This window comes from Cetorhinus maximus, chromosome 13 (genome assembly GCF_964194155.1).
Source record: "Cetorhinus maximus chromosome 13, sCetMax3.hap1.1, whole genome shotgun sequence".
Taxonomy (NCBI): Eukaryota; Metazoa; Chordata; class Chondrichthyes; order Lamniformes; family Cetorhinidae; genus Cetorhinus; species Cetorhinus maximus.
In genome coordinates this window covers 89,745,262-89,772,901 of record NC_135891.1, presented here as the reverse complement: position 1 = coordinate 89,772,901, position 27,640 = coordinate 89,745,262, and the positions used below count along the sequence as shown (strand labels likewise).

General features: G+C 44.4%; 1 protein-coding gene across 9 annotated transcripts in view; it reads right to left on the bottom strand.

Annotated features, from left to right (window-relative positions):
* The window catches only part of matk (megakaryocyte-associated tyrosine kinase), an 89,814-nt gene that overhangs the window by 45,994 nt on the left and 16,180 nt on the right, over nt 1-27,640 (bottom strand). For 5 of the 9 annotated variants that reach the window (XM_078555733.1, XM_078555735.1, XM_078555736.1 and 2 more), the window contains 5 exons: nt 27,082-27,172; nt 10,580-10,643; nt 7,764-7,877; nt 6,545-6,660; nt 4,792-5,011 (listed from right to left, as the gene is read on the bottom strand). In XM_078555733.1, coding sequence (XP_078411859.1) covers nt 4,792-5,011; nt 6,545-6,660; nt 7,764-7,877; nt 10,580-10,588 — 459 coding nt within the window. In that variant the 5' untranslated portion in view covers nt 10,589-10,643; nt 27,082-27,172. Of the gene's footprint in view, nt 1-4,791; nt 5,012-6,544; nt 6,661-7,763; nt 7,878-10,579; nt 10,644-19,376; nt 19,534-27,081; nt 27,173-27,640 lie in introns of all 9 variants that reach the window. The other 4 variants (XM_078555740.1, XM_078555734.1, XM_078555738.1 and 1 more) reach the window with 2 other exon arrangements.

The following is a 27,640-nucleotide window of genomic DNA, read 5'->3' as shown; positions in this document are numbered from 1 at the left end:
TAATTCTTTGCTTCTGTGGTTAATCTGCACACCGTCCTGTAATCTGGACTCCATTTAGGAGGGTTGAAGGTTATAGCTTCACGGGTCTACATAGGTTCAACCAATCCTGCGAGCTGTGAACACTGTCTAAAGGTTGAAGTGTTTCCATTAGATCTGTATGTATGCTGTTAAACCATGATTTCTATGCATGTCACTTTCACTTCCCATTGAGTTGTCCATCCAAATTGCTGCCACTTGGCTGAAATAGGACATCTTCACCTCAGTGATTCATCCCATCAATGCTATCTTCACTCCCTCCCCAAAGAGCAAGTTGAAGGTTGATCAATTGAAAACCTCAAACTGAAATCGCTAGATTTTTGAAAGGTAAGGATATTAAGGGTTATGGTACCTGTTATAAATTCAATTTCTTGTGTCGCTGGGTGCTAAATCAGCAATCTTTGGAGATTGCAACATTTAAGGTACAGGGTGTTCCAATGCTTGTTACATTGGTTCCTCCCTAGTTACAAGGGTGGTTCCTGCCTAGTAACAAGGATGGGGTCCTCTGGGAGTGTTTTGATAGGTCACCAGGTCAGTTCATGGGTCAGTAAACAGCTCTCCTTGAAGCAGTCAGTTTTCGGGAAGTCAGTCTGCAAGTGTTACAGAGGCAGGGACAGGAACAGGTCCCAGTTAAGTTAAAGAAACGGCTGCAGGGAGCAGGCTTTAAGTAAAGAGGGCCATTGGGGCAAAGGTATCCCTTTGGAGCATTGGTGTTCTGCTTGGCATGGCCATAGATCTGAAAGTGGGCTTGTAAGCTAGTGTTGAGTGTACTCGGGAATCCAGGAAGAAGGAATCTCAGAACGTGAGATTGAAACCCTGTGAGGTGGGCAATTGTTAAAGCTGTCTGAGTGGGAGCGATCTTTGGAGAAAATTCCAAGGAGAGAACTTCGAAGGTGAAGCTGGGAATTCCTTGTGAGTTTTAACGAGATTGTTTGACTTGGTGTTTACTGACATCTGGGTGGGTTGTTGAGAATCCATGGCTCTGTCTTGGTTACATCTGTCATTTACTCTGTAGTGTGATGTGTTCAAACATAGTTTGTCTGTTAATTCACATGTACCTAATACTTATCCTAAATGTTAGAGTATAAGATACATACTGTAAATTGTTTTATATTTCTGAACTTGTATAGTAAATTTTGTGTTTATTTGTTCAAAAGCAGGTGCCTTGAATCTCAATCTTAATCAACTTTAAAAAAAATGTTCTTGATTCCTAACCAGATCTCCCCCCACGTCCCACGATCTGGCCAAGGATCTTAACATACCAAAGCTAGTTGGCTGGAGTTAATATACAGATCAGCCAAGACCTGACTGAATTGTGGAACAGGCTAGAGGGGCTGGATGGTCCACTCTTGTTCCTCTGTTCCTATTTGCACATCCAACTTTTGCATCATATAGTCACTCTATAATGTTTCCAGAAACCTCATGATAATTCTTGAGTAGCCAGGATACGACACCTGCAAGATACTTTTGAGGCCTGTTGATCTGAGATCCACAGACCATTTTTCATTTGTTCCCTTTTCTCCTGTCTTTCATTTCTGTCTTGCAATTAAACCAAATTTGGCATAATGTACAGCCAGAAATCTTGATTTATCTTCGGGTAGATATTCAGTTTGCCACTTGGATATGAAAGTGGAATTGAAATTAGGCAGCTTCTATCATGCGTGCCTGACCACAATGCCAGTTTATGCCTAGGTGCCAAATTGAAAATTTACCACATTGTCTTCTCTCCTCTTTGCAATCAGAGAAGCTATTGCACACACACCAACTTGACACTTTAGTTCTAGAACTAGCAATAATGTAGATCTCTACCTCTACTAGTAAACTAATTGGTGTCCTGTAAAATGCACAAAACAGTTTTTTCTGTTCAACCAAAGGAATATAAGAGCCAAAGGCCATGATATAATGGCTTTACTAAGACAGGATAGTACTCAGTGATGGACCCCCACTCACAGTGCTTGGGCTCACAACTGAAGGATGGCCAGGAAACTGTACCCCGCTGGGGCCTTCAGAAAGTAGGAAATAAAATTTCTTAGATCATAAAATACCAAATAGCCAGCTTCCAGCCTAACTTTAAACCTAGGCAATGTAAGCACTCACTTAGAATCATATCCTAGAACCATGGAATGGTTCCAGTACAGGAGGTCATTCAACCCATCATGTCTATGTCAGTTCTCTGCAAGAGTAATTCACCTGGTCCAACTCTACCACCCAGTCCCATGGCGCTGCAATTCTTTTTTCTTCAGGTGCTTATTCAATTCCCCGTTGACAGCTACAATTGAATCTGCCTCCACCGCATTCTCAGGCAATGCATTCCTGATCCTAACCACTCGCTGGATACAAAGAATTTTCCTTATGTCATCATTGGTTCTTTTACCTTTCATCTTAAAGCAGTGTCCCTGGTTCTTGACCCTACCACCAATTGGAACAGTTCCTTTATATTTACTTTGTCTAGACTACTTATGATTTTGAACACCTCTATTACCTCTCTTGTCAACCCTCCCTTCCCCACAGAGAACAGCCCCAGCTTCTCCAAACTATTCATATAACTGAAGCTCCCCATCCCTGAAACCATTTTTGTAAATATTTTCTCCATCCTCTCTAAAAGCCTACACATTCGTCCTAAAGTACTTGCCCAGAATTGGACACAACTGAGGCCAACCCAGTGTTTTATAATAGTTCATCATTACTTCCTTTTTTTTTTGCTCCGTGCCTCTATTTATAATGAAATAACATTTATGAGAAATAAATGCTTATGACATCTATGTGTAAATTTAACAAACACAGCAGAAATTAGTATATTTTTAGCATTTCTTCCATACGATAACTTTTGCTCCATTACATCAGTTGTAAAAAGTCTGCTGGAAGACAAGCTAACTTCCTTTTTTCACATCCCAGTGCACCTCCAATACCGACACCAATCTCTCTTCAATTCACAATAGAGCTCTGGGCTATTTTTGAACTTCCTCTGGGTTACTCTGTTTAACGATAATGCAGAAAGACTTCCCATTTCTTTACACCCTGAGACCAGTAAAGTTTCCATTACACTCTAGGCGACAAAAGCGGGGTTGCCAAACTTAGGGGTGGGGAGTTGGATCGTTTAATTAATCCCACAGCACTATTTATGTGATAGTTTGGTGAAGCAAAGATTGTAAATATGGGAGGCAATATACCCTTCCTGTCGTTACCTGTAAACTGGGATTTTGAACCCTGTAATTTGTGATTCTGTATTTTCATATTTACAGCAACAGTTTAATAGAGAGGCTGTAAACGTTGAATGTTTTTATCTTGTCTTTTCTCCACTGACTGTACAACGAGTTTGAATCTGTTCTCTCTGGTTTATGTACCTAAATCAAACGGGGCTTAATTTTGATTTTTGGCAACAGTATATTGGATGGTTCCATGGATGTCCCACTTGGCACTTCTGGCTGAAAGGTGGTTGTAAATGCTTCAGCTTTGTCTTTTGCATTGATGTACTGGGCCCCTCCAACATTGAGGATGGGCATATTTGTGGAGCCTTCGCCTCCCATTTGTTGCTTAATTGTCCACCACCAATCGTGACTGGACGTGGCAGGACTGCAGAGTTTTGATTTGGTTCATTGGTTGTGTGAATAAAATATAAACATTGGCGTCAGTAAGGGTTATCACTTTGAATCATTTCAAAATTTGGGGAAAGTATTAATTGATTTTAATAGCCAAATTCCAACAGCTTTTTCTTATTCTTTCATGGGATGAGGGCATCACTGGCAAAGCCATTATTTGTTGCCCCAGAACTGATCATTTCAGGGGGCAGTTAAGAGTCAACCACATTGCTGTGGGTCTGGAATCACTTGTAGGCCAGACCAGGTAAGGGTGGCAGATTTCCTTCATGAGTCATGATGGGCCTTAATGAATGATAGCTTCATGGACACCATTATTGAGACTAGCTTTATAAGCCAGATTTGTTAATTGAATTTAAATTTCACCAGCTGCCATGATGGGATTTGAATACATGCCCCCAGGCCGTTAGCTTGGGCCCTGGATTACTAGCCCAGTGACATTACCACTATACCACCATCTCCCCCATCTGTACTATCACAGGGAAAATCAGAGTGCTGGTTCATGCTCCTCTATGACAATGAATTTACTTGGAGGTTCTTCCTCTCCATCACAGCAACTTCAGCAGGAGTTTAATGGAAAATTCCAAATCCACCCCTTAGATCGTTCTAGCTTGATTCTAAGAGTTTCACCACCTAAAATCTGCCAAAAGCACTTGCCAATCTTTTTTGAAAGAATATTGTAAGGAGTTCCCCTGCAGTTCAGTTGCTTAGGAAGCCTGGCATTGACGCCTATGGATCAGCAAAGCTCTAGTTTAATATCTCCTGTTAAGTTAGCTTATCTCAGCTGGGGTGGAGTGGGGGCTAATACATCTGGCCTCATCATCTCAGGATTAGGCAGGAGGAAATCAGCCAAGGATTCTATTTCTGATTGTCAAACGCCAGATGGAAAGTTCACACATAAAGTGATGATTGGATCGGCCTTGGTTATAATGTCTTCCCACGCTGATTTGCCCACCAAAATTCACTGCTTAGACTTATGAACAAAGAAGATCTGCTTGGGCAAAGGCGATGGTGCTCATGGGATCGTACCCGCCACATGTCCATATAAGGGGGGGAGAAAATGGTAATTTTGTACACTTTGATCTCAGATAAGCTGCTTTTCATAACCTTTCATTGTGCAATACAAAGAGATTGGATGAACAGAAACTGGATAACTCACCTCGATGAGTTCAATAAGGTTGTAAAAATAGTTTTCTTCATCGATTGTTAGTTTATTGTCTTTGTAAATGACACGATAGTGACTGATTTCCTCTTTCGAGCTGACACACAGCACATAGTCACCAGGATGTCGAATGGATTCTCGCACCAGGAAGAGGCCATCTTCTGTGGGCTGGAGCACCGTCACTGCATCTTTACCACTGATCTTCCCATGGAACCACCTCACAAAGAGTGAAGGCCAGACAAATGTTAGAAAAGTACTCAAGGTATTTCCAAGGCAGCCTCTCCCCTCGGGCAACAATTTTAATCCCCCCCACCCCACAACCCCAGTAAACCTAATAATTTTTCAAAACCCACAAATTCTTCCCACCCTCATATTTGTGTATTAATCTTTTTGCCAATTTTCTGCCCACTTTACCTGAAAGCATTACTCAGGAATGTTCCGCAGGGCCAACTGCTCTTGAATACTTCACTCAAATGGCTATCCTTCATGTGTGAACTCAAACCATGAGTGCTGACAAGCTATTCAACCATGGTGGGGGTGGGGGGTGGGGTGGGGGTTGCTTGACAGATGAAGACATAGAGATAGATCTTGGCTTTGTGTGATAATGCAAATCGGCAGCTTGTTTTAATCTCCTCCAATTTTTATATCAATTGATTTATTTCCACTATTACACAAAGTCAAGATCTACCTCACGCACTCTTCGGCAGGAATCACTCAAAAACAATAAGAAACAGATCTGTTGATGTATTTTCTCTGTAACCATGGATCTTTGATGTCAATTATATTGCCCTGTTGGGCCCAACTTTAACACTGTGCAAGTGGATGGGTTTTGAATTAAAATCTTGCCCATTGTCTCAACTGAGATCAGTGAGCTCAAAGTTGGGCCATGCCTGTGATCTTCCTGGTCTGTAGGACTCAGTACTGTATTAAGTACTGATGACTGGGATTCTTACCCCTCAGTTCAAGATAACCTTATGTGGTCAATGCTCTCAACGTGGCACCGAGTGCATAGACAGGAAGAAGTATATCGGTGCTCTGTGCTGGAATGAAGAATATTTTTAGATGGTTAAACTCCAGTAGTAAATCCTTGCAGACTTTTAGGAGTCTCTAACCCTTGGTTTTGGCAAATGTCTGGCAAAGTTTTTTGGATCTGGACTTAAATGGGGCATATCTCAACAGGGAGAGAATGTGCATTCAATATTGGGGAACAGAGGAAATGGTTTCAATTTCCAATGTGTATCAGTGGGGTTTTAGGGGACGGGAAGGGTCTAGGGTTGTCCAATGTGCCAAAAATTGCAGTCAGAGGGAAGGCTGATCAATGTTTGAGTTCAGGCTTCATTTACATTGATTAGGCCATCTGTCAATGCTAACGTAGCCTTAGTTCAGTTGTGGCAGTCTTACATCTGAGTCAGAAAATCATGGGTTTGAATCCCACTCCAAGGGCGGGATTTTCCATCCCTGCCCCCCCATCCCTGTCCTGCCGCAAGTCAACGGACATCTGGCTGGGGCGCCGCCTCGCCCGCTGCAGATTCCGCCCACGACGGGGCCGGAAAACCCCAGCCCAAGGCTTGAGCACATAACTTAAGCTGAAACTTCAGTGCTGAGGGCGTGCTACACTGGTGGAGGCATCGTCTTTTGAATGAGGTGTTAAACTGAGGCCCTGTTGGCCATCCTAGGGAAGAATCGGAAGAATAGCAGGAGAGTCTTCCTGACCAACATTTATCTCTCCAAAACTGGAAAAGATACTTACGGCATCAGGCTGAGGTTAGGGTCAACCCGAATAGCCTCACGCTCACGTAGGTTACTTCTAGATATCAGACCTTCCTCCTCGGTCTTGTTATTTTTCGCTCTGTACCAACCCTTGTTCTGTTTACAATAGAAAAGATTGTGCTTGATAACCATTGAATCTAGATCTTACGATCCTTTTCTCCCTTCTGATGTCTTACATCTTTCCTTCCCCCACATCCACATGACCCCACCCCGACCCCTACCCCCACCCATAGCTCTTTTATCAATTACTCTATCTGATTGAGACCACTTTGGTCAGTGCTCAACTTCTCTCTCGTTCCTTCAAAGCTCCCAATTCTCAATGAATGTCACTCCAGTCATGTGATTCGTACTACAAACTTTAGATGACAGTTTCAACATCACATCACAACAGAGAGTTAGAGTCATGGAATGCAAAATGGTTAACAAACATTAACAATTCAATGGCCAGAGACAATATCTCATCAAAAAATGAATTCTTCCACGTGAGTAGATGCTATTAGGAAAGCTTAATTGCATTTCAATCAATGTCCTTTTTTGTTCACAGCTGTCCATCACACCCTAGATTTGTAATTGGCCACTCATCTATTCTTATTTTCTTTCCTCTCAATTATTGACATCACACAACAGAGAAAATAATTTCTTGTACAGCAGAGAGTTTGCTTTGCATTTTCATAGGAGAAAATTTTCCAGTCGGCGAGTGGGGGTGGGCCCCTCTCACCGAAGCGTAAAATGATGCGTGGTGATGTCAGGCGTGCGCCCTGACGTCACCGTGCGTCATTTAGATTTTCAGTTCAGCGGGCGCGCAGCTGACCGCCGAACTGTCAAAGACCTATTAAGGCCTGTTAAAAACTAATTGATATAATTAAATGAGCTGCCAGTCCAACCTTTAAGGTTGGCAGGCAGGCGAAGAGCCCAGGCGGGTTACTGTTTGGAATCTGTGCCGTATGGAGGATGGGGAGGGGAAGGCAGTGAATTTATAAACCATGAATCCAGATGAGCCGTGTTCCTCAATCATTGGATTTTTATCGTTGGGTTGTTCTTCAAAAGAGTTAAAGCTTGCAAGTGATATATCCACTCACATAATGTCCCACATGGCAAAGTGACGTGTCACATTCTCCACATGTCAAATTGTGAAAGAACTACCCTCCCAAACAGGAAGCAAAATGTAAGGGGTAATACAAACATTCTTATATACTCACATTGACAACCTCAATAATAGTCAGGATATCTCCCTTGTGAAATGATAGCTCATCTCTCTTTGATGTTTTGTGGTCACACTTAGCTATACATTGTGTTCCAGGATCCCAACCTTTCTGTAGAAATAAAATAAAAACATAATTTTAAACTACAGAATTACTAAATATAATTAAAGAAGAAGTGCATAAGAATAGCTCATTCAAACTGCGATGACTGGGAAGCAAATGGCCCCTTGCCAGATCATTTATCGGAGGCTAGCACTTTTTATTGAAGGATTTACTGGAATGTACAGAGCAATCATATTCAATGAATTTAAGGTCAGTATTTGGCTGATCCCAGCAGAGTAGCAGTTAGGCCTCCCCCCAACAATTGGCCTCTCCAATCCTGGGTTAAGAGAGGAAGAAATTAAATCAGCCTGAGTTCCTGTTATGATTGCTATCCAGTGACCTGCTACAAAATTCAAATGTGTGGATATCTTCTGTGATGCAACCTGCAGCTGAGTAGCCTGTCGACACTCAAGGCTTACACACAAATAATAGCTGAACTACTAGAGGCACTTCTGACACCATATCCTAAAGAAGGAGCCAACAGTTTCATGGAGGTGGGGGCGGACAACGAGGCATGGGGAAGGTCCAAACCATTACATCTAGTGGTCCCACCCAGTTTGAGAAACTCAATTTATATATTTGGAAATAAAATCCTGCTATCAGTAAATGTGACCATGAAGCTTTTGGATTTTCGTAAAAATGCAATTGATTTACTGATGTTCTGTAGAGAAGGAAATCTTGTCATCCTCATCCTGTCTGACCTATATAAGGCCTGTACGAGTTGATTCTTAACTGTCCTGTGAAGTGGCTGAGTTAGCTGCTCATTTGTCTCAAACTACTTCATGCAATGGCTCAGGAAGAACCACCAGCACCTTCTCAGGGCGACATGTGGGCAATTAATGCCAGCCTTTCCAACAGTGCCAACGTCAGATACAAACTGTTCTCTAAGAGAAACTAAAACAATCATGTTGTTAAACATGAAACCATCAAAAACAGCGTCAGTTGGGTCTTAATCAGCACTGCCTCAAACTGGGAGGCCAGCATGAGCTGGGAATTTAGTGCTTGGGATCTTGCTTTGCTGTCTCATGATGATAATACAGAGGTTAAAAGGTGGAAGGTTTCATGGCCTTTCATGGGATCTCGGTTGGTCCTACACTCTGGTTAAATACTTCCAATTTTAAAAGCCATTCCCATTCACTGCATGGAGGTGCAAAGAGATTAGGACTTGTAGGTTTATAAACTGAATGCACTGGTGGACTTGTTCTTTAGCCCATCCTCTCCTTCCGTGGCTACAGTTTAATTGTTGTCTGCAGTCCTCCAGTAACTTGTCCAAAAGACCATTCTTCGATCATGAGTTTGGGCAATCAGTGTTAGTTGGGTATTTACTTATGGGACCAGGAAGGGACTGCATGGAGAAGTGGGGCGGTGGGGAGCACGGGAAGGTGGGTGGGCACGTTGGCTAGGGACACAATCTCAGTCAAGTCCAGCTCTGTCCTCACCCAATTTGCAGAACAGCAGGAGGCATTGGATAGCAGATGTTTGCTGTTTCTTTCACCCTCTCACTAGTCCCTGATCGCTGAGGTTGATTTATATCCAACCTCCACAGCTACCAGCATAGACAGGGGAATAAACCAGGAATATTGCTGATCTGTGTTGGCTGAGTCCCAATCAGGCAGGAAGTTTACTGAAATAAAACCACAAAGTACTGGATGTACTCAGCAGGCCTGTGGAGAGAGAAGTAGAGTCAACATTTCAGTCAAAGACGCCACCTCAGGACTGGGAGTGCTTAGAGATGTAATCGTTTTTAAGCCAGGCAGGGACTGTGGAGAGTGGACGAAAGGACAAATGGGCAAGTCTGTGATCGGTGGAAGGCAGGAGAAATTAAATGACAAAAGAGATGACAGTGAAAGCAAAAAGGTGTAGCAATAGGACAAGTAAGGAAACGAAAGATGACTCTAGAGGAAATGTAAATGGGAAAGCAGATTCAAGACCAACAGCTACTATCTAAAATAAAGAAAATGTTGGGGGCAAAGGTTATGATCTGAAATTGTTGAACTCAATGTTGAGTTTGGAAAGCTGTAAAGTGCCCAATGGCAAGGCGAGGTTCTGTTCCTGAGCTTCTTTGAGCTTCATTGGAACAATGCAGCAGGCCGAGGACAGAGAGGACAGTGTGAGGGCAAGGTGGGGAATTAAAAGGACAGGCAACCAGAAGATCTGGATCACCCTTGCAGACTGAACAAAGGTGGTTTGCAAAGCGGTCACTCAATCTATGTTTAGTTCCCCCAATGTAGAGGAAACTATCCTGAGCAGCGTTACCATATACTAAATTGAAAGAAGTATAAATAAAATGCTGTTTAAATTTACTTAATTACCAAGGGATCCTGTTCTTAAGTCCAAGCTACCTCCCCATTACAGGAGGAACAGTGGAACAATGCACTGAGGAAACAAAACTGCCTCAGCTACTGATCACTGTACAAATCAGTAGACTGGAATGACTCTAGGGGCTAATATCTTGCACTGATAACCAATTTATGTAAATAGCTGAATTCAGTTAGTGTTCCCATGATAATTCATTGAAGAGAAGTCAATGAAACATTGCACAAATATGTGAGGGGAGGCCACATTACAGCATAACAGGATCCTGTTCTTTCCCCAAACTTCACATAGGCATACTTCAGAAAATATTGCAAATGATCCTCTTCTGTTACTGCTCACAGGTTTGCTGAGACACTCAACACTGAAGATGCTACAAAATGCTTAACTGAACTCACCAATGCCATCTCAAGTTGTCTGCCTCCTCATGGACCAGCTCAAAACGCTGAAGAATGATTTTTCCTGATGGAACAAAGGAGAATGCAATTTTAATAATAGTCAAGATATCTCCTCATTACAGGATTTTCACTAACTGCCACTACGACTTGGACCAAACACCATGAACGTGATGTGGCATTCTACGTCTGCTTATAAAAAGCAGCTGACCAGAATTGGGGTACACGTCTGTTCACATGACAGTATAAGCCATGAGAGCTAAGATGTCACCTATGTTACTCTGATGGGATAGGTGATAAATGCCCTGCTTTGTATAGTACTTCGTCATTTGGGCAATTAGGAATTTTAAGTTTGAATCCTGTGTTCGCTGATTTCACCCAGGACAGCAATAAGGTCTTACAGAGTTTGCCCTAAACTTGCTGGTGCCTTCACAGTTTCAGGTGGTTTTGAATATCACTCATTCTGTTGAAATTTGTGGCAGGGATATCTAAGCCATGTTTGCTGTGGGGAGATAGGTCTCCACCCAGTCATAGACATTTTTCCTTTCTGCGCTTAGCAGATAAAGAAAAGATGCATGGATCTGGCATCTTATCATATCTCAAAACCACTGTCAAGAACACAAGAAGTAGGAAAAGGAGTAGACCACATGGCCCATTGAGCCTGCTCCGTCATTCAACAGGCTTCAACTCCATTTTCCTGCCCAGACCCCGTAATTCTCTGTGAGACCAAAAATCTGTCCATCTCAGCCTTAAATGTATTCAACGAGGGAGCATCCGCAATCCTCTGGGGTAGGGAATTCCAAAGATTCACAACTCTTTGAGTGAAGTAATTTCTCCTCATCTCAGTCCTAAATGATTGGCCCCTTATCCTGAGACAGTGCCCCCATGCTTTAGGCTCCCCCACTGGTAGAAACAATCCCTCGGCGTCTAGCCTATCAAGCCCCGTCAGAATTTTGCTGTTTTCAGTGAGATCCCCTCCCATTATTCTGTGCTGCAGAGCATATAAACCCAATTTACTCAGCTTCTCATAGTACAACCCCCTCTTCCCAGGGACCAATCTAGTGAACCTTGGCTGTACCGTCTCCAATGCAAATATATCCTTTCTTAACTGTGGAGACCAAAACTGCACGCAGTATTCGGATGTGGTCTCACCAAAAATCTGTTCAATTGTAACAAGATTTATTTAGTCTTGTACTCCCACCCCCTTTCAAAAAGGCCAACACTTCATTTGCCTTCCTAATTGCTTGCTGCACCTGCATGTTAACTTTCTGTGTTCCTTGCACAAGCGCACCCAAGTCTCTTTGGACATCAACACTTACAAGTTTCACAACTTTAAAAAAATCTTGCGCTTTTCTATTTTGTCAAGGTGTGTAATATGGAATTACTTTGAAGCAGAGAGAACAGCTGTATCTGGGCAAACACAACAACCGTTTTGTGCAGAGCAAATGCCCATAAACATTAGTGGAATAAATGACCTTGTTGGTTGAGGAAGGAATATTGGCCAGGATACTAGGAGAGCTCCCTGCCCTTTCTTGAATAGCGCCTTGTGATCTTTTACATCCACATGATCAACTGGAACAAGCAGATGGGCTTTGTTTATTGCCTTAACTGAAGAATGGCACCTCCAAATGCATGGGATGCATTGGAATACCCAAATAGGTGATGTACTCAAGTGCTTCACCAACTCTGATCTTGAGGCAAGAGAACTCCCAACTGAGGGTGTTGCTATGGTGAAAGTTGTAAGAGTATAGATGTGCTTTTGCATTAATCTAATTTAGAGCAAGTACAGAAGAGTTCATGTGAAAGAATTGAGTTGAAATATATGCTTTCAAATCTTGTCTTTTCCCCTCAATGACACTGATAGCATTGGAGAGGATGAATTTCAGGGCTAAAGACATTGTCCTGCAAGGATAGGCACACATAGGTTATTAAATTAATAAGTTAGTTTGATAATATAGAGCTAAAAGGGTTGTTAGGTAAAAACACACAGGAAGGGATCTTGGGTGAATAATTTAGATGCTAAAGAGGTAAAGAGGTGGTTTCAGATCCAAAACAAAATGTGCACTGTTCTCTATGAGGCTTTAGGATAAATATTTTGAAACAATAGTAAATAAAGTTAATTATCAGGCATATTACTGTCTCCAGCCTTGTGAGTCTTTTAAAATGATAAGGGAGAAATTATCTGAACAAAAGTATTTTTCAAAAAATGGTATGCTCTAAATCGGACTTGCAAAGGACGGAAAGTGAGCTCTCTCCCACATGTGCCATTGTGAAGTGTGTCATTCCTGGGTATTTTGAAATGCTGATATTTAGTTTGTGGAATTGATATCCCTGTGCACAGTTCAGTAATTTTACTTTTCTTTATATGGAATTACATAGAAATTACAGCACAGAAACAGGCCATTTGGCCCACCTGGTCTCGGCTGGTGTTTATGCTCCACACAAGTCTCTGCCCACATTACTTCATCTCACCCTATCTACATATCATTTTTTTCTTAAGATGAAGGGGTAAGATGCAGAGTTCAGGACATCACCAGTGGCAGAACAAGAAAGAGAGGTTAGCTAAATCACAAAGAAGTGGTCAGAAGACATTTGGGTTTAAGATACTGACAAGGAAAGGAAGTCAAGAGGTTCGTGGGTTTGAGGTTCTCTGAAACATTGAATTAGGATAGGGCACCATGTCATAAGTCTTAGTTTCATACAATGAGGAAGAAATGAGGGTTATACGTAGGCATTTAGAGCTTAGGAGAAATGAGAAAAACAAGCTGAGAGGAGGTCTGACGTCGTTAGTACTGAGAAATCTGAATAACTGTGTGTGAGAGAGATCTAATCATTCAATCAGTCCAGCAACAAAAGTGACTTCAAATAAATCGGAAATAGTAATTGAGAAAAACCTTCTAAGTAAACCATGGGTGGGCAAAGAAGGTTAAAATAACAAACCTAATCACTTCCCTTATTCCAGTGTAATGAGTCTTTTATGTTTCCTGCACTCTGTGAAAATGACATACATATGCACTGGGAGAAGCCACACCACTAAACTGGAATGTGGATCCAACAGGCGATGTTATCTCGCCCCAGAAGGCAGAACTCATGCAGGGATGGTTGTGCCAGATGTTTCATTGGGACACAATTAGCATCAGAACCTCGCTTTAGCTCACGTAACATTCAACGATTTGCCACATAATGCCAGAACACATGGGGCAGAAATTTTCGCTCAGTGGGTGGGCGCACGCCCGACCCACTCGAGTGTGAAAAGACACGAGCTGACGTCCGCCGAATGTGCCGACATCAATACGCAGTCATGCGATAGTTTGGTTGGCGGGCACACACCGGAGCAGAGAGCGCACTCACCGACAATTAAAAGGCCTCTTAAGGCCATTAAGTTATCAATTAACGTAAAGTTTTCACTGTCCATCCAACCTAACGGTTGGCGGGCAGGTGAAAAGGCCTTGCGGCCTTTGCATTTTTTTGGAAACCTCATCCACGGGTGGGATGAGGTTTCCAAAAGCAACTAAAAATAAAATAAAAACTTTAATTTTTCACTAATAACATGCCCCTGCTCATGTGACAGAGTCACATGTGGGGACATGTTTTATTACATTTTTATTTTTAAAATTTTAAAAATATCTCTTCATCTCCCTGAGGCAGCTCCGTGCCTCAGGGAGATCATGCAGCGCCCACTTGCGCACATGCGCGAAGTTGACGCTCGGCCCTCTCGCCCGCACAGGCAGTGCTCAGCGCTGCTGCTTGCGTTTCACGCTGGGTAGGCCTTAATTGGTCTGCCAGCATGAAATCGAGGTGCAGTGCTGATCACGGCTGGCGGTCTGCTTCCCGGCCACCCCAGCCCACCCCCAACAACTGCTCTGTACACTGGGACTTCCATTGACTTGCTGAGGTCTTTGTTGTCAAACACTGCTGCTGTTGTTTATAGAATGTTGAACTGGCACAGCTGATCCAGTATTGGATCTCCTTGTCAATAGTGGCCCTTTGAGAGAGATGGCTGCCAAGGCATGGGAAGTGTTCAACATATTCCAGAGTCTCTCCTTCAATATATATGGGAGGTGAAATGTTTGGCTGACCAGGTGTGGGTTGATGCACGAGTTTTGTTTTGGCAACATTCAAGGTCAGGTCAAGTTTCTTGTATGCAGAATTGAAGAGATCAAGAGTGGCTTACAAATCTGGTACAGAGAGGGCAATGACACTGCAGTCATCCGCAAATTGTAAATCATGCATATCTATGGTGGTCAGTTTACTGTGCAGAGGCAACTGAGGTTAAAGAGTTTTCAGTCTAGAAGATATTTATTTCTCACACCAGAGGACAGTTGACCTGTTATGAGATGAATAGCCACTGTCAGCTAGATTCAAAATAGTATGGGGGCTATCACACAGCCTTGCTTGACCCCAGTCTGAACTTTGAAGGCGTCTGCTTCAGATCTGCCACTCAAGGCAGTTGTAGTGATGAAGTAATTGCAGGATTGTGATGAAGTTTCTTGAACATCCAAATCTTTGAGCCTCATAATTTACTGAGTCAAATGCTTTGGTCAAGTCAATGAATGCAATGAAGATTTCCTGGTGTTGCTCTCAACATTTTTATTGGATTTGGCCAGCAACAAAGACCATGTTGGAGATTCCTCAGGAAGGTCTAAAGTCACACTGTGTCTCTGGGAGAACTTTCTCAGTCACAGGAAGTAGGCAATTCAGGAGAATGTGTGTCAGGATTTTCCCCTCTATGGACAAGAGGAAAATACCTCGATAGTTTCCACAACATGATTTATCTCCCTTCTTGAAGATAGTTACAACTGTAGCATTCTTGAAGGTGTGGAGATCAGGATGGGTGGGTGGGGAAGGGAATTCTTTTTCCTCCCAAATCTGTAGGATGGGTTACCGAAGACTTGAGATGAGCAAAGATCTAATAGCCTTGAAGACCTCAGCTGGGATACCACCAGGGCTGCAGGCTTTATTGTTTTTCATCTATTTGATTACTTGTTGCAATTCTTCCATCGATGGTGGTTCACCCATGGATTCTACCATGGGCTACTGGCGGACAGTGTGGAGAGTAGTAGCTGTCACTGTGGATTCAAGGTTGCGGAGTTGTCCAAAATGTTCTTTCTAGCATTGACAGATGGCATTGTCATCCTCAAGAAGAAAAATGCTATCCTGTGAACAAAAGGGATTTTAGCCGGGATTTCCTGGTCCCGTCACGGGCAGGACGCACCGCGGGTGAGGCGGCACCCCAGCCAGAAGTCCATTGGCTTGAGGCTGGGCCGGAAGATCCCAGTGGCGGGCGGGTTCGGAAAATCCCGCCCTTTGTCTATTTGACCTTGGTCTATGGATAACCCTTGTGCCTTCAAAAAAGGCTTTGCATGTCCTGATGGTCAGCATATTGCTGGATCTCTCAGGCTTTCTCTTCACCACATGTCCTTTATCATCCAGATTTGTGTTTGGGCGTCATCCTTGAGCTGTTGGAATGCTGCCTTCTTTACTTTTGACCTTAGGTTGTTCTACCAGACAGTGAAAGCTGCTTATTTTGGTCCAGGAGTTCACATTGCGAGCTCTGTACAACTCTGAATGACATTCTCAGAGATCGTTTAGTGCGTGGTGTGAAGGAGGACACTTTTCAGAAAAGATTATTGTCTGAAGTGAATCTGGATTTCAAGAAGGCACTTGAGATAGTGCTGGCCATGGAAAGCACTGTAAGAGATTCAAAAGCAATATAGGGTGCGCAAAATGGTGTCGTCCTCCACTTAGGGCGGAAAAACTCAGCCGAAAGAGGCGCATAAAAGCAAGACTCTGCCGAGAAGCGGGAAACAGCCCCCGCTAGCCAAAGAATAAAGAAAAATAATTTAGCAGCGAAATTGAAGAATAATTTTAATAGAGGTGGAAACAGCCAGTCGTTTAGCGATTGGCAGTTTAAAAAAATCGAGTGCTATTATTGTTATAGAAATGGACATATGATGAGTTAATGCAAGAACGATTCAAGCAGACTTGTAAATAAACGAAGAAGCCCAATGAAATCTACAATGTAGAAGAGCCTGAAATAACAAGTTCAGACAGTTACTCATTGTTTAACCTGAAAGTTGGAAAGACAGAACCAATATTTGTCACAGTGAAAGTAAATGGTAAACTTGTTGGAATGGAAGTGGACGTGGGGGCTTCCACTACAGTAATTGGGGAACATACCTTCAGACATTTGAATAATGGTGAACATCAATTAAGTTTAGAAGAAACAGCTGCCAAGCTAAAATTATATGGGCGAAGACATTCAAGTAAAAGGCATAAGCAGAGTAACTCCATTATGGAAGTCAATTGGCAAAGCTACCCTTAATGGTGGTAGCAGATGAAAGGCCAAGCATCCTGGGGTGAAATTGGTTAAAGGAGAATAAGTGAGAAGGGGCTGAAATTTTCCAGTTGAGAGTAAGTGGGCTACCAGAGCTACTTAGAAAGTACACTGCCAGTGGCTCTGAAGGGCACAGCTGCCCTCAACTTCTATGCCTCTGGCTCCCTCCATGGGTCAGTGGGTGACCTTTGTGGTGTCTCCCAATCAGCTGTCCACACTTGTGTCAAGCAGGTCACCGACGCTCTGTTCAGGCGTGCGTTGACCTTCGTTCACTTCCGTTGGGACCAGGCAAGTCAGACACAGCGAGCGAGAGGCTTTGTGGCGATTGCTGGCTTCCCCCGCGTCCAGGGTGCAGTAGACTGTACACATGTGGCCATCAAGGTGCCAGCAGGTGAGCCCGGTGCCTTCGTCAACAGGAAGGGCTTCCACTCCATGAACGTGCAGATAGTGTGTGATCACAGGATGCAGATTTTACAAGTCTGTGCAAGGAACCCAGGCAGCTCCCACGATGCCTACATCCTCAGACACTCCCAGGTGCCGGGGCTCTTCAGTGCTCCAGCCCGGCTGGATGGATGGCTGCTGGGTGACAAGGGCTATCCCCTCAGAAGGTGGCTCATGATGCCTCTCCGCCATCCAAGAACAGAAGCTGAGCAGCGGTACAATAGGAGCCACGCCTCCACAAGGGCTGTGGTAGAGAGAGCCATCGGTCTTCTCAAGATGCATTTCAGATGCCTGGACTCCAGTACCCTCCAGATCATGTGTCGGTGATAGTGGTTGCATGCTGCGCTCTCCACAATCTTGCACTGGAAAGGGGGGATGCAGTGGACAATGAAGACGTCGACGCAGTGGCTGTGGCTGCACACGATGAGTCCAGCAATGAGTCCGAGGATGAGCATGCATTGGGAAATGCTGAGGGGGTAGACGCTGACCCGGGCATACTGCAGGGAGGCAGGGACACCCGGGAGGTTTTAATCCAACGAGCCTTCAGCAAGTACACCACATATGGACCTCCAGGAGAAGCCTGGGCTGTGGGCTCCATACTCGATACCTAAATGCAAAATCTGCCAGGTTAGGAACAGTAACTAAGGGCCTTGTTAATAAAGATGAATGTCCCACAAAGCACGCATAACATGTTTGGAAACCATCCACATGCAGAAGAAAAGAGGCACCCTCAGCCATGGCCACATGTCTGAATTTTATATCACAAGCAAAGAAACTTAAGCAAAAAAAATGACAAAGGTGTTCCAATTCAAAGCAAATCATAAAGACCTCATCTCGGGCCAACACAAAAGCACCAGTGATAAAACTGGTGTGCCTAAGGTGCCTTATGTTTATGTTTCTGGGTGCTACGTCTTGGTGCTGCCCCATCGCTCAGAGTGGCATCTGAGACAGCCTGCTGACTCTGCTGTCCTGTTGGCCTCGATGACCTTGGCAGTGGTCCACTGGCCCGTGGAGCCTGTGCGGGCCCCGCCTGGATGCCACAGCTGGCATCTCCCCAGTCGTCACAGCCTCGCCAGATGCAACGATCACTGGGAGAAGGGTGGAGGAGCTGCCTCCCTCATCTGGAGTTCCCTGAGAGGAGCCCGCAGAGATGACAGGAAGCTGCTGCGCCGACATGAGGTCGCTTCGGACCTCCCTGCTCACCGTGGATGGATGGGCATCGAGCTGGGAAACTGGGTGTCCAGACCATCTCCCATACTGGCACTGACCAGCTGAGGTCAATGCCGATGTGAGAGCTTGTTGGTCCGAGCGCATCCCCAGAAAGCCCCGATGGGTCTCCTGGAGGAGCCTCTCCACGAGAGTCGCCAGTCTCTCCATGGAGGATGCATGGCGCTCGGATATGTGGCTCATTGCTTCAGCAATCGTCCGCATAGACTCCTCCACCACGGACACCAAGCCAAGCATAGCCTCATGTATCTCCCCCAGATGCTTCCGCACACCCGGCCGCATTTCCTGCCCCTGCTGCATCGTGGCCGACTCCAGAGGCACATCATCAGGCACCGACTGAGCATGTGCCTGGTCCCCTGCAGTCCTCCGACTGCTGGCGCCATGGGCACACTCTGTCTCTGCCAGCTCCTCCAGCGATTGTGAAGTGCCCTCACCGCTGTGCCCCGGGACACTAGCCGATGTTCTAATTCCCACTGAGGTGCTAGTATCTGCGCTGATGCCTGCCTGGCAGAGATGGTGTGACGCTGGTGAGACTTCAGGGCCCTCAGGTTTGAGAGGGGGCCTCTGCTGCTCCTCCTCCTGGCCCTGCTCTGCTGATGCTGAAAGGAAGAACAAGGCCACTGGATCAGTTAATGTGGAGACAATGACAAAGTGCATCCCTGTCCCCTGGATCATTATGCGCTCATCCTTCCATAAGCAATGGTCCAGCCATGTTGCAAAATTAAATCACCTAACATTCAGCACTGCCATGGCTGTTGGGAGAACGGTGGTGACCTCACTGCTGGGCAAACATACCTGCTCCTGGCACCCCAGCCTCACCGACACCAGTGGATCTGGGCGCATGGCGCCTCTCCAAATCCAGGGCCTCCTGCTCAAACCGGCTGAGAATGGCTAACTGCTCCTGGCTACCGCCAGTCCTCACACATTCTGCAGCATTAAGAGCATTCTTCTCCTGAAAATGAGAGAACATTGATTTGTGCAAATTGTACATGGACTCTCTTCGCGGACAGCCCACCCCAACCAGAGTGGGACATATCAGGGCTCCAGTGCCTTCTCACCCCACTGCTGCTGAACACTCACACAAAGATGCTAGGCCTGTTCCCCACCCCCCCTTGGCCATATGCTGCCTACATCACATTAGGCACCACACAGTATATCCTTCCATAGCAAGGAGGCGCAAGCACGTGGAACACAGAGGGCAGCAGATGGTTCATTGCGACGCCATCTTGAAGCTCCCCTCCCAGCATGTCATCACCCTGACTTTGACATGTGCTGGAGTTCCCGCACTGCGCCCAGGTGCAGCTCCTCCAGATTGCCCCCAGAACAGTCATGTGGGTCTCAGTGTACTACATGCTGTGGGCGCAGAGCCCATCTCATCACCACCCTCTCAGGGTGACCTCGGCTTGGGCAACATCTGCTGGCCAGAAAAGGACACATGCTGTCAATGATTTAATGCAGTCACTACACTCAGATATGCGGGGTGGTGGGGGGGGCAGCAGGGGGTAAGCTGACCTGTGGGTTAAATGACAAATGCCAACATGGTACTCACCCTTCCAGAGCGCAATAAGTCGTTGAAGCGCTTGCGACACTGGATCCAGGTGCCCTGCACCACATTGCGGGAGCTCACCACCTCCGCCACCTCCTCCCAGGCACGTTTCGTCATGTGGGGGGGCCTCCTCCCCCCGTCCTGGGGAACCAGCACCTCCTGCTGTGCTGCGACCTGCTCGAGGAGGGCAGAAAGGCAGTCATCGGGAAAACAAGGGGCACACTGGCCCCCCTGCCCTACCCTCTGGCCTGGCCTGCCCCGATGGACTACCCTCTGGCCTGGCCTGCCCCGATGGACTACCCTCCAGCTGGCCTGCCCCGATGTCCTACCCTCCGGACTTGCGTCACCTCCATTGCCCCTCTGCAGAGCCCTTCACCCAGCCATTGTGAGCAGCCTTTCCAAGGCTGCCAGGCCTTCCTTTATACAGGCTGCCGGGTCGCCATTGGACCTGGCGGGCTGAGCGCGCCCGCCGCTGCCCGCCCACTCCCACTATGCGCGGGAGTTGTGAAGTACGCTGGGCGGGCCTTAATTGGCCTGCCCGTATAAAATCGCGGCACAGACCCAATAGCGAGTGGCGATCGGTTCCGCCCGCGCCCACTCCCGCTCCGGCACCCCCCCCCCCCCACCCACCCCGCCAGCCAGAAAATTCAGCCCCATGTTTCCACCAAAGAAGTGTCCGCAGATTAACTCTTATCATTAACAGTACAACTCGACCACCTTACAATAATAGGGAGCTTGGTGGGTGGATGGCAACAAGTTACTCACGAAAGGGACAAAACAAAGAATGGAGAAAGGAAAACCGAGGGTGACTCACTTCAGGAAAAGTAACGCTTGGACAAAATAAACTTAGCCAGAGAATGTGAGCAACCTCAAACAAGGGGATTACAAAGTAGGAGAGATTCTTCTAATGTGAGGGAGCTGCATCCCTTCCAGTCAGGAGGGCACTGATCCGTTGGGACTGTACAAAGCAGGATTAGATTTCTAGGGTTCACTGTAAACACACAATTAGGAGCCTTTACTGTTCAGTCATGCTGCTGGAATTTAGACTTTGCAGAATTTGTCCTGGAAATGCAATATTTATAGAAATGTTTACCAATGGTAGAAATGAGCAACAAGCAGTTGAATCCAGACTGAACAAGCCAAGTTAGCGTATACAATGGCATTTGTAAGATGATAGTAAGCTATTGTTCATAAAGGTGTCTAAAGCCACCATATATCTGGTTGTTATTTTAACCCTAACCCTTTTTACTGTCAGGTTGGATTATCGAGAATCTCAAGAGTGCCACTTACTTTCCTAATTGCTTGTTGTGTCTGTCTGTCAACTCGCTGTGATCATTGGACAAGGACAGCCAGGAGCCTCTGAATGCCAACGTTTCCTAGTCTCTCACCATTTAAACAACATTCTGCTTTTCTGTTTTTCCTACCAGGGTGGATAACTTTGCACTTCTCCACATTATATTCCATCGGCCACGTTCTTATCCATTCAGTTAACCGGTCTATATCCCTTCGCAGTCTTTTTGTGTCCCCTTCACGCCTTACTTTCTCAAGAAGATTCTGGATTCAAGCCCGGCTCTATAGACTGAAAGTCCCTGACACTCCCAGTATGGTGCTGAGGGACTGCTGCATTGTCAGAAACGCTGTCTTAATTTCTATGAGAAGATAAACCAAGGTTCTATCTGCCCTCTTAGGAAAAGATCCAAACTTTGAAGATGAGTACAAATATTCTCCTCAGTGGGCAATATTTATCCCTCAACTAACATTACTAGAGAAAAGCCAAATGATCTGATCAATATTTCTGCTGTTTATATATGACCTTGCTGCGTAAAACTTAGCTGCCCTCCTTCTTACATTACATTATTGAATACTTTTCATAAATACAAGTCTTCCTTTCTTCTTTCATCCGTGTGTTATTAGAGGACAGCTGGGGACCGTATCCTATTAAGAGTGAGTGAAGAGAAAAAATATCAGAACTGGGTTGTAGCTATAGACTGTTGCTGCACGGAATCAACTCACGAATCTGGTTTCAAATTATTTGCCTTTGAAGACTGTTTGAATTTGCAGAAGGAAGTGACTGCAGAAAATTTCTTTCACTTGTGGTTTGGAACACAACTGTTGATTGCCATTTCTGAGCTTTATGCTCTATGCTTTACCTCCTCTTGTCTGTCACAAGATGAATATAGAAAACAATACTTACAAGCTCCAAGAAGGTATTGGCTGAAGGATTCTACAGCAGTGTAGTGATGTGCTAATTCCCCACACTCCACTCGAGCATCCACAAACATACCTGCTAGTCCATCTCAGCTTTGATCATGCGCCAAGTCAGGAGGTCAGTAACAAAGCAGGAAGTACTCGGAAGTGAGCTGAATAGACTTAACAACTCCATACACCCATAATCTCTCTCTCTCACACACACACCCGCACGCACACACACACATACATACAATTGTCGACACACAGACACCCTCACACAGACACTCATACACACACCTATAGACACACATACATCCATATAGACAGACACACACTAACACTCCCATCCACACATAAGGTCATAACATCAGAAGAATTGGTGCAGGAGTAGGCCACTCAGTCCATCGAGCTTGCTCCGCCACTCAATAAGATCATGGCTGATCTGATTGTGGCCTTAACTCCTTTTTCTTGCCTAACCCCCTCAGAACCCTTGACTCTCTTGTAGATCAAAAATTTGTCTAACTCGGCCTAGAATATATTCAATGACCTACCCTCCACTGCTCTCTGTGGGAGGGAATTCCAAAGACTAACAACTTTCTGAGAGAAGAAATTCCTCCTCACCTCAGTCTAAAATGGGAGACCCCTAATTTTGAAATGGTGCCCCCTAGTTCTAGACTCCCCCATGTGGGAAACATCCCCTCAGCATGAACCCTGTCAAGCTCCCTCAGAATCTTATATGTTTCAACAAGATCACCTCTCATTCTTCTGAACTACAATGAGTATAAACCTGCTCAACCTTTCCTCATAAAACAATGCCTTCATCCCAAGAATCAGCGTGGTGAAACTTAGTTGAACTGCTTCCAACACACAAACACACACACACACACACCTACGCATACTCACACACACACACACCCACATGCACACACCTACTCACACAACCCCCATAATCACACACACCCACGCTTACTCTCACACCCACACATACACACACACACACACACACACAAATACTCACATACACAGAGTCACACACTTATGCACACACACAAACATACAACCCTCCCCAAACTCACAAACACCTACACATACTCACATACCCACACACACTGACACCCACACGTACCACCCACACAACCCCCCCATACTCACACATGCTCTCACAACCACACACACACATACACACGCATGCACGCGCACACACACACACACCACACACCACGCACCACGCACAGGCTCCATTCCATACACGCAAGGCACTCCTTCCCCCTATGCAGATCATCCAGCATTTCTAAACCAGTTATCTTAAACTTTAAGGATTTTTTCTGATAGAGCTAGCCGATTTTCAAAATAGATAGATACAAAAGGAAGGCTATTTGGCCCACTTTAGTTTGTCCATCCTGAAATAGCTTACTGTCTCCCTAACACAGTCATCTCTTAAACACTTCCAGGGCTTTTATGCCCAATGCTTTGTCAGAAATATGAACAAACATATGTCACGACAATGGATTACAGCCCCAATCACTTATGATTTGATCTTTTTAAGGAAGATGTGTCTTTTTTTTAAAAAGGTGTACAAGCAAAGACACTGAGCAAAAGATGACTGAGAATGTAAAGTTATACCTTCTGGAAAATTCCTATGTGGGTTATACTTGGGCGACTAGTCCTAAGAACATGTAATGTCACACATAAAAAAGGTTTCAAGGCCTACTTCAGACAGGGACACTTGAAAGGAAGAGATGAAATTCAAAAGACTGAACTTTAATCTCCTGTGGTTGGGGAGACAATGGAGACTGATTGCCACATCTCAGTAGACATCCGAAACCATCTCCTGTTGAGCTATATCTCAGAAAGCGGAAACGGTCTGATTTGAAAGAAAACAGACTTTTGGTGAAATACATTTTTTCCCTTCCAGGAGTACACAAGGAAATGGATTAAAAAGCTAGCTGCAGGTCTAATCTGTGTGTGCTAGTGTTCTAGTGTGCTGGTGTTCTAGTGTGCTGTGAGAGTTACAGCAGAAAAAGATCAACTAGGCACCCCTACAGCTTGCAGCAAAAAGGATCTCGCTTTCTCTCTGTCTCTGTTACTAGAGGCAAGTCAGCAAAGGCACAATCAAAAAGGAAATATGACAGCTTCTTCAGCCAACTTGCAGAACCAAGTGTCTCCAAGCCAATTGCTTAATTGTCAAAGTCAGCTCTACTGAATTTAACAGCCACAACATTTCGCCATCTACACTTCACAGGTGTACACAGGTTCATATATCTTTTTAAACTTTTATTTGGACTCAGCTTCTCATTTCTGATCTGTGTGCACGTTTGATATGTTTGTTTTTTTTCTCGGGTTTTCAGTAGCATATAAACTTACTCTTTCGTTGACTCAAGACAGTCTGGTTAAATTAGCTCCTTCTAAAACAAGAAGGGGAGCCAGCTCATTCCTCCTCACCCAGGAACATAATAAAATTGGAGTCCCGTTCGGAAAGTTAAGAGATTGGGGAACCTCGCCTGGGAACTGGTCATAACAATACAAACATATATATATACATATGTACGGTCTATTCTGCGTGTTGGCATATGAAGAACACTCTGATACTAGTCTTAGATAATGCTTTTGCCAGTTTCAACCAATGTCTACTTGTCCCACTGTTGTGTTTTAATTTGTTGCAATGCTCCATATTTATCTTTTTCATACTGTTTACTGTCTTATATCATCAAGTGTAGAAGTGAGCAGAACCACAGCAGGTTAAATTTATTGCAGGCAAGTGTAAAGTGCTGTACTATAAATTGACAAGAAGATTAAACATAAAACTACTCGATAAATGATGTTCAAATATATGAAGATGGAGTTAAAAGGAGACTTATGAACTTGATATACAATATCAACCAAAGAAGAATAGCAATCAACAAAGCCAATAGGATGTTGAACTACAGCGCCAAAGCATTAGAATGCAAGTCAAAGGAAGTCATGATAAAACTGTACTAAGTCCTGGGACACTATAACTTTAGTACTTTGCCCAATTCTGGTTGCTAAGTTACAAGGAACCATTCAAGTATTGGAGACCACACAAAGAAAAGCCACAAGATTTCATCGCTCTTATCACACCTCTTGAGTTATGGGGAAGGCTTCAGAAACTTAGGCCTTTTAGTTTTGAAGGCATCCCAGAGGTGACCTTTTGGAGGTATATAAGATACTGTACCAAATGAAAAAGGCCTATTTGGAAAATAATCTAAAGTTAAATTGCAAGGATAGAACAAGGAGCCACAAGCTCAAATTAGTAAAAGGCAAATAGAAAGTTCTTCACACAGAAGTATGATCAGCACATGACTAGTTATTTTCTTGTAAGTAATAGATGACATTCTGGGGATGGGAAGCAAGCCAGCTGCTTCCCAGCTGATAACTCACACACCAAGAAATAAATACAACACTGGCAAAACCAGGACTCCTTATCCTGTGAAAGAGCAAGCACGATAGAGCTATAATTACACTGTGGGAATGTTGTTGTACCAAGTCCCAGGGAGCAGTTTTTCTTCAGTGTCACTATGGGAAGTTATTTAATACAAACCCGGATCTCCGCTAGGCAAGTGCAAAAAAACAAAATTGTTAAGAGTTATCGCTGGTAATTTCCTCAGGCCCTCTCATGCTCCAAGGCCATAATTTCGGTGAAACTTCCACTTAAGCAAGCAAGCAGGGCTTCTGTCAAAGTTATAGTGGAAGAGATCTGGATTTTCTGTGCCCGCTTGGCGTCAGGCGTGTTTGGTGGCGTGAGCGGACAATATGGCGAGAAGGCCAAAAATCAGTTTCACAACGTCGTGAAGCCAGTTGGTGATCATCCACTCTGCTTGCCGATGGTGGGCTGTCTTCCCCGCCATCGGGGATCGGGAACCTCATTGTAATACATCAGCATATCATTATAAGGCCAGCTCGCCGGATTCATTCCCCCACTACTGGATCGTCCGTTGGTGGGAAAACACGCCGGTGCAGAACACTGGGGAAGAGCCTCCTCCCATCTTTTCTCATCTAAATCTACCATCACAACCCTTCTCCCTCAAAATCTTGTGTAGCTTCGCCTTAAATGCATCTATACTAATCACTTCAACCACTCCTTGTAATAGTGAGTTCCAGATTCTCACTACTCTTTGGATAAAGAAACTTCTCCTGAATTCCCGATTGGATTTCTTGGTGACTATCTTATACTGATGACGTTTGGAGAAGATATTTAGGAAGTTGTGTTAGTTTACTTTGAAGAAGAGAAGACTTTGAGGCAATCTAATTGGAGTTTTCAGAATTTTGGAGGGTCTTCGCTATGTTGACATCGGCACTTTGAAGGATTGAAATATTATGGGTTAAAATTAGGAAATAGAGATTAAAGAGGGAGGACTGGAGAACGTTTTTAATCAAAAGGATAATGGAGTTGAGAAATAGGCTACAAGGGATTATTAGAAACAGTACATACCAACATAGTCATTCTTTAAATGATAGCTATTCCTCAAACACTGCAGGAACCTGTTCTAGTTTGACTGGTTCCAAGTGAACCAGAACTTTTCATGTGCTAACATCATCAGCATTCCTAGTTTCACCCCCTCAATGTGACTGTCACTCCTGCTGCTCTCCTGTGTACAGACCATGAAATTCCATGATCCATAGGCTTTCCTACACTTCAAAACTCACTAACCATAAAAGAACAAGGAGTTAATGCGATGGTCAGAAGGGTTCATTATCCATGTGGAATGCTGTCATTTAGAGACCTTACAAAGATAGCAATCTTACCTTGTTCATCACTCAGGCATTCCTGACACACTGCAGGAGTTGTGCCAATTTAGGTGGAGGGAGGACTTAAGTGTTTTGCTTCAACTCCTTCCTGCATAGTAACAGGAATAGACCAGTCAGCCACTCAAGCTTATTGCATCATTTAATTACTGTGGGTTGCAATGTATATCTTTGAAGTTTCAAAAAATCCTTCCAAAACAGGGGTCGACTTTTCCGTTGAGTATAAAATTTGAACTGCTGCTGTTTGTGTAGGTAGTTACCATTTTGAAATGTGAAGAAAACATAATACCGGTAATTCAAATTAAATTGATGTCACATTTTGTATAATGAAATAATTCTACAAGGATAGCTTGAACCACAATCATAATGTTTTGAAAATCATCAAATTTATAGCCTCCAGCATCCAATACAAATAGTTCACTGAATTCATCCTGAGTCATTTTGGCTATGGTATCATTTGTAGGGATCCCGCTCTGGATCAGATTTGGCACTTTCTGTTTCAGAATCATCCCTCCATAACAAATCATCTTCCTTTCCATCCACTGAATTGGATATCCTG